General features: G+C 35.3%; 1 protein-coding gene across 3 annotated transcripts in view; it reads right to left on the bottom strand.

Moving 5' to 3' along the window:
• Window positions 1-504: 504 nt before the first annotated feature.
• LOC142075119 (nuclear pore complex protein Nup155-like) overlaps window positions 505-12,030 on the bottom strand; it is a 57,688-nt gene continuing 46,162 nt past the window's right edge. The window contains exons 25-35 of one of the 3 annotated variants that reach the window (XM_075136146.1): window positions 11,670-11,805; window positions 11,089-11,242; window positions 10,712-10,816; window positions 10,419-10,573; window positions 9,750-9,879; window positions 9,360-9,473; window positions 8,744-8,864; window positions 7,690-7,800; window positions 6,307-6,443; window positions 5,422-5,522; window positions 505-4,174 (exon numbers count right to left, since the gene is read on the bottom strand). In XM_075136146.1, coding sequence (XP_074992247.1) covers window positions 4,036-4,174; window positions 5,422-5,522; window positions 6,307-6,443; window positions 7,690-7,800; window positions 8,744-8,864; window positions 9,360-9,473; window positions 9,750-9,879; window positions 10,419-10,573; window positions 10,712-10,816; window positions 11,089-11,242; window positions 11,670-11,805 — 1,403 coding nt within the window. In that variant the 3' untranslated portion in view covers window positions 505-4,035. Of the gene's footprint in view, window positions 4,175-5,421; window positions 5,523-6,306; window positions 6,444-7,597; window positions 7,801-8,743; window positions 8,865-9,359; window positions 9,474-9,749; window positions 9,880-10,418; window positions 10,574-10,711; window positions 10,817-11,088; window positions 11,243-11,669; window positions 11,806-12,030 lie in introns of those variants that run through there. The other 2 variants (XM_075136144.1, XM_075136145.1) reach the window with 2 other exon arrangements.

Here is a 12,030-nt window from a genome sequence, read left to right as displayed (position 1 = left end):
ATTCAATCACTATAACGATAGACAATACCTTTACACAAAACAATCAAAGAGGACTCGAACCCCTGTGTCACTCTCAGCAAACAGACAAATATTTATAATAGTTACCGTGGGCTTATTCAGATTTTACCTTAAGCAGGGACTCTAACCCCTTCCAAACCAAGCGGGGACTCTAACCCCTTTCGAACCAAATGGGGACTCTAACCCCTTTCCGGGTTCTCAACCCAACTCTGCGGAGCTTTTGCTGTGACTTATGGGCAGGTAACCAAATTCCTGAAAGAATGCCTTAATACCCACAATTAGTGGTCTTTGCTCAGGGGCTCTTCGGTCCAGGGATCGGGAGAAATCCTCTCCGAGAATCCCTCGGTGCTGGCTGAGGTTCCGCGATCCCAGGATCCGTCGAGGCTCAAGAGCGATGTTCCATCTGGGGTGCCAAAACTGTAACCATAAGTCGGTGAAATAAGAACTCTCTAAGACTCGATTTTGGAGTTTTAGAAAGCAGGTGTTCTTTAATGCGGTGCCGGGCGCACAGGGGATCACTCCACCTAGTGTGCGCACCAAATTATTCAACCATAGAAGTTATAAACAGTTAGAGTATACATATTCATTACATTTCCAAGAAATAATCTAAATATTCATGTTATTTCCTGGAATTCATTAACATATGCAAAAGTCTTTGACGCATGTGCCCTGGTGTTCATTGGTGGTCTTTCAGGGTCTTCTGGTGGTCTTTCAGGGTCCTCTGGTGGTCGTCGATAGTCTTCCTCACAGTGTCCTTTAGTTGAACTCAGTCTTTACGCATGCTCAGTTTTAACCCTTGGCTTAATTAGCACAATTCTCATTAGCACCAACTAGCTTAGGCTGGCACAACCCCCTTATCTATTCTACTCAAGATACAAGGTTAGCTTCCTCATCTATTTTACGCAGAATACAAAGTTTCAAGGCCTTTTTATCTACTGAATGTCCGGCCTACCTATTCATAAAGCATTCCTAACCCATCTGCATCATTTCAACCAAAGAATCATATGTCTCTTCACTGTTCCTTTGTAATTGGTATCAATGGGCTGTCACAACACTTGGGAGCCAGAGCCCCAGCTGGACCCCGGCACCGTCCGGGCCGCACTCACTACATTGCTACATGAGCTTCCGCCACCTGCTGCCGAGTCAATGGCCGGAGTCCCCTGGCTGGGCTCAGAGTACGGTTTCCCTCTGCCCCTTCACTTCTGAACCTGCCGGCTTTGGCAGGAGACCACGGAGACCTGATTAGCACCTCTCCCCAAGAGGGAAAGCTGGGCACTATGTACCACATACAGCAACAGCTCAGGGACAATAGGGCACCCTGCCGAGATTGCCATAAGGGAGAATTTGTATCATCATTGGTCAGTTACTTCCTTGTACTTGTCACCGTTTGTTTCACCTACTGCATTAATCCACCCCACTCCTTTCCTCTGATCTCAGGTTTCCACATCCCTCCAAATTTAAATTGGGAAACAGAACCTACCCCTTCTCCATGAGAGCAGAGCAAGTGCTATGAAAACAAAAGGCAATGTCTACATGTGATGGATGCACTCCTCCTGTTTGAACTAACTGAATTTTGGTCCAGGCAGATGCTCAGCAAGTAGGCCTAACCAAAGTTAATCCTATTGTGTGAGGCTATCAGTGAGAACTCGGCACCAAACCCAAAAAAAACGGTTTGGCTGGAGAATGGGCTAATAAGCGGCCTAAACTGCATTAACACAGCAGAAAATCTGACTATGAATCAACCACTTTATGCTATAAATATCTGCAGCCATCAGGGTCCATTGAGCTCTCCCTCCATAGCAGCTGGCTGTGCGGTGGTGATCTCCCCTTGAGTAGGGATGCCTCTCATAGTTACCCCTCGAGACTGAGAGATCCCTTACCTGACACCAGACATCAATGGGTTGGTAAGTGACATTTTTTGCATGCATGTAACATTTAAGATATGTGTAGTAAACTTACACGACAATCTTTGTATCCCATACTAACTTTAAGTGTAGTAAATAGTATTGACCACCAATCCATCTGTACTTATTAAATATTTTACATACCTAAATTTACTGATTAGAACTCAATAAACTAACTACTAGCTCAGATCTGCCCGAATGATCTCTGACTTTTCTCCTGTGACACTACACTGAAATTACCTGCAATCATCTGAAAATATCAAAGATAAGAGTATTTCAAAGTGTATAAAGAATTACTTTGAAAAACTTGTAATAGTGCTAGAGGCATTTTTACTCTATAAACTGAGAAAAATAAAATGAAGAGCTGAACCTCAAGTCTGTGACTTGTGCCTGTTCCCAACTCTTTGGTCATTTCTCTGGATCTGAAAATAGAAATCTATTTATCTAGATTACAGAATATGGCTCAATACAATATACTTTTGTGCAAATATTAAAATTTAGAAAAAAAAGTTAAATACATCAGGCAAGACTTGGGACATCACTTGTATGGGGTATGAACACAACTGCACTAACAAGACTAGGGTAAATGTACATGACATCCTTGGTGTGAAATATAGCTACCAGCAGAAAATAACTTGTAATAGCTAAAGATAGTCTACTTTATATGGAAAGACACAAATCTTTTTCCCAGGACATAAAGTAATTCCTCTATTTAAATAACTTGTGAGGAAATTTCAACACTGACAAGAGATTTCAACTCTATTTTGATCTAACAAGAGGTAAAAAACAGATTTATTTTAATTTACATATTACTTCACTAGGTGCATTCTCTGGCTGAAAACCATCAGAATGTACCTGGCAGTTCACAGGGAAAGAAATTTAATGGCTGCACTTTAAACAAAACTTTAGAGCATAGTAATCAGATCTGGTAGTAGATAACTTGCATGCAAATAAATGTCTTGATCCATAATACTTTTTTCTGTTTTTTGAACACCTGTGATATGTGTATCATCTACTCATTCTCCTGGAAAAAAATACATTAACCTACTCTGTATACCTATATAAAGATATTTGCTTCTTTCCCCCATTAAAAAACTATCCAAACTCTTCGATTATTTACTTACATGAAAAAGTTAAGTTATTTGAGGAAGACTAAAGACCAACATGAACTGGTAATTTCTTGTGCATGGTATATAGAGTTTATGTTGTTGAATATGTATACAATGCATAGCAGTAAAATGGAGACAAAACAAATTTCTTTGTAGGATGAGATTTTAAAGTCTTAGGAAGCATGTATACAGGATGATACGTAGGCTTTGCTCATTTTAAGGAATATACACAATTTGGTGCTTGTGTAAATGTAATGAAAATAGAGAGAAGTTACTTGACTTCTTTAACAGATACAACATATTTATTAAAATGGTATAGGGAAAATAATTTGATGGGCTTTAAATACTGTTCTTTCACTTGTAATACAAATTAGGTTGCTAGTTTCTGCAATTTCATCCCAAACATTCTATTTACAGAGGCAGGTTGTGTTTAAAGTGATAGTTATGAAATAATGATTATCTTTGTTATTGAAAGACCTGCCAATAAACTCACGCACAGAGTTATGACTGCATCACTACTCCCTGATATGACCACATTTACAACCTGACTCATCTACATGCACTTTTATCATCTTCTTGCCTTCTGTGGTTGTCATTTCTTGTTTTGATAATTGTAAAACAGCTATCAAGTAGATTTTATATCCTACTTTTCTCCATTACTTTATGTTAAGTAAAGAAAAATATTTTCCAAGTATTTTTAATCCTCAAGGGAAAGATCATACAATGTATTTTATTTCAACAGTATTAAAAAAAGCTTTCTATTGTTAAAAAATTTGGTAATAGCAAAAGAAACTCAATTTGTCACGTTTACATTCTACAATTTGTAGATACCTTTAGAATAGCAGGAATACAGGCCACACAATCAATAACTGCAGCAGGAGATACAACTTTCTCAGAATTTCTTTCTGCGCATTTGTTCTTCCAGAGATTCAGTGCAGACATGTGAACTTTTATTTCATAGTTAATTTTATCCGAGCTAATGATTCTTTTATTATATTAATCAATCAGTGAAGCCGTTCTAATTTAGCCTGTAGTGATTTAAAAATCCCAACAGTAGTCTGCACCATTAGCGTCGGGCTCATAGACTGAAGTTCAACCAAGTAGCAACTAACAGCATCCAAGCAAACATTTGTGAATCGTTGCCTGTAAAGAAAACAGAATAACAAACTCCTTTTTGTTTCTGTATATTAGAATTCATCTGAAATAGAAAGTGAGCATTCTTCGAGTTTTAATGGAATAACATATCAGCAAGACATCTGTCAGCTACTTTTAAGTATTTAACTGTTTATTAGAAAAATTGATTTTTGAAAGCTAATGCTTGTGACTGAGACATAATGGGAAAATAAATGAATCATTACTATTTATCTGATCTTAAATATAAAAAATAAAACATGATACAGTTAATAGCAAGGTGAAATATTTAGTTTAGATATTAATTTAGATATTAATACAATAAGTAATTAATTTAGATAGCAATTCAATATCTAACATGAACATAAAATTACAACAATTTAAATATTAATATCTAAGTAGATATTAAAATTAGACAACATTCACTTAAGTTCTATATAAGTATTTAAATCAGCTAACCATAAAAGACCAAAAAAGTGAGAAAAAATAGATGTAAACTCTATATTTGAACGGGGGATATTTGCATGTATATTTTCAACAGAATCAGAAAAGTGTATGGTTAGAAAAGTTATCAAGACATTGCCTAGTTCTGCTTGTTGTTTCTGAGACAAGATAGTTCTGACTGAAGTTTGTATAGTCTGTTCACAAAAGTTGCCAATGCTAGAGATTCCATAATATGCAGGCAACTTCTTCAAGTACATAGCTATTCTTTTAGCTAGAAACTTTTTCTAATATTAAACCTAAATTCTTTCCTGTTGCAGATTAAGCTGAATTTTAGTCTTGGAGAGTGATTCATCACCAACCTCTTAAAAACAATTTGGGAAGATCTATGCCTGTTTAGTCTTCTCTTTTGCAGAATACAAGAACTCAGTGCTTCTAGCCTTTCTTCATGAAACATTTCACTGTTTCATTCACAGAGCACCTGATTCTCATTTTTTCCCACTTTTCCCAGATTCCCTCAAATTTGTCTGTACTACTCCTTAAAGTACGTTGCCAAAATTTACAAAATAATCCTCTCAGTTCCTCATGAATCTTCAGTGAAGTGGAGAAAATTATCTTTATTGAAGTAGTTTATAGGGAGGACCCTACAAGTTTCTACCAACTGGTTTAGAATGAGGAGTCTCAGTAACCACTACTTGGAAAGAAATAATAAATTCACCCAAAAGAAAAGAAGAAAAGCTTTGGGGATTGTGGAAGTACACTGCTTTAGGATATTTCATATATTTTACTATTTATTAGGATATAGTTGCCTCTCTTACCTCAGAAGTACTCTGCTTGGATCACGTACATATCCTGATAATAATACATGAACACACTCTAAAAGGTGTAAAGGCTTTTTCATTCTATTCCAATATGGGTCCTAAAAAAAGATTCCAAAATATTAAGGAGACAAGAAATACATATATGTATAAAAATGGTATTAATATACCATACCATTTGTATGAGTATACAAATTGCCAGCTGTGGTAATTATTTATTAATTGTAACAAAAATGTAAGAGAAATGGGAATTCTATCTTAATCTATATTAAGTCTATGTTTTGAGTACTTTTTTGACTTTTGAGTACTAAAACATATATGAATTTAACTCAGTTTTCCATTGCCTAACAGTCTGTAAAGTAACAGATTTTAGGAAGTTCTGAATTCCTTACACTGTAAGGGATCTGGGTAAAAAGAACCAAGTCAATTCTCTTTGTTTTAATTCAGAAATCCTGTTCTACAAACAAAAAGTTAAAAATATGAATTCTTATTCTTTTTGTCTATTGTATCTAATCTATTATTAGAGAAGATGCAGTAATATAGCAAATTTTAATCATGAATAGGAAACAAATACAATTAATATATTCAAGATATGCTGTTCCTTCTGCAGCATAACAATTCTAATCCTACTTAATCCTAAATCGCCTTTAGGTGATGTAAAAGGATTAACAAAATTAAAACAATTTTCCTCATGCTTTAGGACTGAAGTTAATAAAATCAACAGGGGGAAAAAAAAGCAACATTAAGAACCTTTGAGTAAAAAGGAACAAAAGCTATGAAGTTGATATTTTGATATATCACACCTTACATTATTTTATGTTTCCCACCAAAGTAAGACCTTGATAGTAGTTGAAAATAAAATTATTTTGTGGCTATTTTCCTTACCCGTGCTTTAAACAACTGGTCATATACTTCAAGCAGCCTTGGCAATGGCACTCCAATTTCTTGCATGGTATATGTTACAAAACCTACATCCCAGTTCAAAGTGCAGACCTGTCGCTCTAGAAACTGCACTAAAAAATCTGGAGGAAAAATATAACGGGATGTTTAGATTCCAACTTGTTAATGGTAGTCTAGCAAAGAAAGGCATTTGAAAATGATTTACTAGCTCCAAGTTTGATTTTCTGTCTTCCACACAGTCGGTACCTTTCACCTGTGAAGCAGATGTAAGTTTCCCCCAATCTGCACAGAGGAAAGGATATGCAAAATGTAACTACCTCCAAAAATGGTATTAAGCTATCAGCAATGCATGACAGGGGTTACTTACACTAAGCACTTTATTACAGTTCTGCCACGGAACTATGCAGTTAAGAAAAGTTCATTAACTTTTGTTTCATCACAAAAGAACATACTGTCATTTCATTTGCCAGAATAGCCAGCTCTATCTGAAACACTACTGCATCTTTATCATGTTTAAGTGTCAGTAACAATATTTTAGTATTGTAAAAGAACATTTAGTGCTGTAACAAGATATTTTCCAGGTTTTTATATAATACCAAGTCATCAGAACATTTGAGCATCTCAAAAGCAGAAAGAAGCTCCAAAAGGATCCAGAAGTCTCCTGAATTGTTTTTAAAATCTGCCCCTGCAGATAGCAGTAGATACTTCAAAAGACAACAAATAAATGTGGTTGCCTAAAATCTTATTATATGTATAAATACACATTTTTACTTTGTACTTTGATACAAAACAACTTTACTACTTTCTAAAATGCGATCTGCACAGCCATCCAAAAGTAACTGTTGCTGCCTTCTAAGCTTCATTCAGGGTGAAAACCTGTAAATTCTGGTTAAATCCCTAGATAAACTCTAGGAAAAACTGCACCTGTAAAAACCATAATGGTTTTGTAAACATACAATTATACTGTGTTTACAAGATTAGAGGCAATAGGAATTCTATTTTTACTTTTTGTCTAACCTCCCTCTCCTTGGTCCCTTGTTAAAGTCACTGTAATAACAAGCAAGTATCACAATGCTTTTATTCTTAATTTTGTGGACAAAACTGAAAAGCACCACCCAGCTACCCTCAAGATCAACTTCATCACTACTGATGGTTGAAATAATTTGTTGCTTCAGCTACAGCAAAAAATTTCACAAATAACTACAGTAATTATGTATCACAAGCATTGGAGGAAATAAAAATTATCAATATTCTTTCCTTTTAGATTTTAAAGAGAGACACATTTCCTAGGTTAAGAGGCTAAAAAGAAAGCTGAGACCCACTCATGTAATGCGTATGTTTATTCACTATGCAGGCTGAACCACTTGCCTAAAGGAAAGTAATGAGGTGTGTCAGCATATATCTTTCCAAGCAATACCATCTTCAGACTAAGTGCTTGCATTCTGTCAGTGGGGCTCAGAGACACACTATCACTCAACTCTGAAAGAGAAAAGAAACAATTTAGAGAGAACTTCGGGGGGGGGGGGGGGGAGAGAAGTTCCACATTTATTCACAACTATACTGAGGTACTTAAATTTACTACTAACACATTAAAATCTTATGCTATTGTCAGTGCAAAGTCAGCACATAGAAGTGAAAATACAGCTCTTTCTGGTGTGTATGCACATATATTCACAGATTTTTGTTTCCTTGAAGTTCCATGCAAATCTACTGAAAAAAAGCAACCACCAAAACCAACACAAAAAACACTACCACATAGCTTTTCCCTCAAATCACTGTCAATGTTGTTTGCACAATGGCAACCTCGAGCACAAAATCCAAGGGGAAGAAAAAAAAAAACCAAACAGGAAGAGAGAGTGAATTACCCACTTATGGTAAAGGTTGAGGCAGATTATCACAGCTGAGTGGCTGTGAAGCTTTACTCTGCTTCTCTATAAATGGACAAAACCCTTAAGCTTCCACTCCTGTCAACATTATAAAAATGCTGAACTCCCTGAAGATTCTTTAATCTTTGTCACAGTAGATTTAACATTTTTATTAGAATTTCCTAATACTGAAACCTTCAGACAAAATTTCACAAGCATTCTGAAGTCCATATATAATGGCATCTAAGAACAAGAAGGGATGAAAACGACTTCTTAAATGTTATCTGGAACATGATTATTCAAGCCATACATGCAATGCTCCAACATATACATAAAAATATTACTTTTCTGTCCTTTAGGCACACAAACCAAAGGTAATAACATTAATGAATTACTAGTAAACTACGCTTACCAAATATATTACAGAATATACCAGAAAAGATGCATCTCACCTGGACAGCATAATCAGTAGCAGCACATAATCAGTCTTAAAAGCTTTAATTGTACCATTTTCCTATAGTTCTAGCTTGTACTATTCCTAGTCCATTAAGACCTACCTTTCTCAATGATTTCTTGCCAGAGATTTTGCACCAAGATAGGATCAGAATGACCCGCACAATGTATAATTGCAAGCTTACACTGTGAGAGCTTAAAAGGGTCAGCAAATTCTCCATACAGCTGAAAGAATAATGATCAGGTTTTACATTTCAAGTAGGATAAAAAGGAAATTTTTAAAATCAGCTTTTCTTTATTTTGTATGGTAGACATTAGACTAGTAAAGGTACAACTTAAGTAACTGTTGTCAAACACTAAATGAAAATTATTTTTATTTACTACATTTAGTTTTACCTCTTAAATACAATCCCCAATTTTATATGAAGTTATAATTAATACCATTAATTTTCTAACATGACACTCCCAATAAATCAAGAAATCTAAGAGGCTTAATAAAGAAGATAAACACATGAAAGAAATTAAAGTACTAAAAATTGAAGGAATATCAAAGTACAGAAAAAGACAGTCTAGGGTAACACAGACATTCTGAGACCAGGAATGCCAAACTGTCTATCTATTACTTTTCCTAGTCAACATAAGATCATTCTTTGCAAAGCGTTCCCCCCCTCCCCCTGCCAACGTGATAAATTGACATTTAATAGAGACATTTCTAACCACCTTGGTTATATCCATCAGCTCAGCATCAAGCTGGGAGATTGCGTCTTGCACTGAGGACTGATGGGAATACTGCCACTGTAATGTTTCTTGTATTTGAAGCTGGATCCTTGCAACCTTGTTAAAAAAAAATTAAAAAACAAAACAAAACAAAACAAACCCACAAGAAGATTGGATTAATTTAATCAAAGCTTAAGAATACACCCAGAATTAACTTTAACTTATTTAAATGTAGAAATGTTACTGTCTTACACCTCAGTCTCTCCTATCAACTGCATAACTTTGCCATGTTGTGAAGAAAGCACAGAAAACTGTTTCTACAGAATTGGTAATAAAAATATCATGTGAAATAATACATTTACAGTGTAGCTTAGATCAATATTTTTTTCTTACTTCCATCTTCTCTTCTAGTTCATGAAGGAATTCACCATCTGCAGCTATAGAGAATATGGCAGTGGAACTTTTGGCACTCAAAATGGCATGTGCAATGTATTCAAGACGCTGCTGAAGAGAAATTTCTGTGCTGCAAAACAAATATTCAAAGTGTAAAATGGGTACTTAGTATAATTATTTGAGGGCTAGTTATATTCTTACTAGACCCTGGGAATTAGTATGTGACTTCTCCTGATTTTACTAAATCATGCAGGAGATTACCCAACCATGTAAACCCCTTCTTTGTGCAGGCTCAGTTTTAGTGTACTTCTCAATCCACTGCTCCACAGTTACATTATCGCATTATAAAGTTCTGTGTAAGAAATGACCACTTAATATATGGTACTTACAACACGAAATACATTGCAAGCTAATGAATAATACATAAAATAAATATTTTGTTTTTTCCCAATAATGCCCTGGATTAAAAGCTAACATATTCCATTCATTTAAAAATTTTTTAGCAAATGTCCTTGGGCATTGGCCTTTTCTTGTCCTTGGTCTTTTCTTAAAATACCTAAATTAAGTATTTTAAAATACCTAAATTAAGTATTTTAAGAAAACCTATTAGGTTTTGATTTTATTTTTCAATTACCTCAATATATGCAATAGATCACACATAATCCATACCTATGCAGGTCAGCCAACTTAGCCAAGACTCTGGCTGCATTACTAAAATTTCTGTTCTTTTCAAAGTATCTCCAAAGTAAATCCATATAATGGACTTTGTTTTGATCAATCTTGGTCATCCGCACAAGGTAGGGTTCCAAAAAGGGGGCAGTCACCTGCAAAGGTCATAAAGAAAACATTTATATTGCGCTCTCCTCTTTTTTAAAGCATCAGCATTATTACTGATAATACTGATACTTCCAGCCCAGTGGAACCATCCAACAAATTATTTCCTTGAATAGAGATGAGCTCACCTGTAACAGTTTGTCAGCCAAGTCAACTTGTATCAACCAGTTATAAAGTGCAATACTAAAGAGTTCATCTGTTGAACGCTGAGCCAGCTTTAGCATTTGTTCAAACTAAGGGAAGAAAAGGTCAAAGCTGCTATTCCAGAAGTGGTTACATTACATCAAGCACTATGTATGCATGCAACAATATTTAGGTTCATATGTTATTTGCATATCATCATTTTTTATGAACATTCTGTACATAAAGAAGCCAATTCATGACAAATCTTGACATTTATCTACTTCACTAAACTATTCCTTTTTTTTTTAAATAATAAATTCTACACCCCTTCAAATCACACTATTTCTGGAGTGCAGTCATGATTTTTTCGCAAGTTTCTTACGTGGTGTCCTGCTTCTTCATTGCTTAGCATGTTGGGGTCAGATGACAGCACCAGAGGACCTGGCTTTTTGGGTACACTGGGAGACTGAGGAGCAGCTTTACTTTGATTCACTAACTCTTGAAGGGTGTCAGTGATACACTTGTAGCTGTTCAGTCTGTAAATAGAGCAAAAGAAAATAAAAGCCTCACAATTTTCATTGCAACTATCTATGAAATGTTCTTCTCAAATGTTGTTATTGTATGCCTTTGTAAACATAATTACTAAAATGAAAAAAGGTCATAGATTACTGTCAGCTAGTTGCCACAATCTGGTTTGTTCTCAATCATCTAACAAATATTTCTGTAGTGTTCAGATCACAATGTTTTCTGCATATATCAGTTTACCCTCTGTTCCAAATTAAGTTGGTGCCGTATTAATGATAATCAAGGAAATCATGTTGGGCAAAACCATCTATATTCTGTCCCTTATTCTAAAATGCTTGTTTGTCATTACCCTCCATACCTTCCCCAAAAGAGCTACTTTTCCAGTCACTTGAAATAAAGCACCCCATATAATGGTAACAAGGTATCCTGAAAACTTGCCTCTCTTGAAAAGCTTGGAGTCCAACAACATCCTCTTCTGGTTCTCCATTTTTATAGAAATGAAGGCCAAGACCTTGGGGATCTTTCTTCTCAGCAGCTGTAAGAGAGAGTTCTACTACTCCCTCATAGAAACGCACTAGGAAAAAAAAGACCAAATAGCACCGTTCATTATTGTATTAAATCTATGACAAAATGGTAAGTGACAAACACTTCCCATTTTAGCAAGCAAGAAAAAGTAAACCTTATTCACTCTGGTCTGTACCTTATAAAGGTTTATGTCTGTACTAAACCTGTGGGATTATATGCAAGTTTGAAGTTACATATTTGTAGAACAGAGGCTGAAGTTTTGACTGTTACAACA

This window comes from Calonectris borealis, chromosome W, assembly GCF_964195595.1.
Source record: "Calonectris borealis chromosome W, bCalBor7.hap1.2, whole genome shotgun sequence".
NCBI classification, from domain to species: domain Eukaryota; kingdom Metazoa; phylum Chordata; class Aves; order Procellariiformes; family Procellariidae; genus Calonectris; species Calonectris borealis.
The sequence above is the reverse complement of the archived record's forward strand: the minus strand, read 5'-3'. Positions and strand labels throughout refer to the sequence as shown.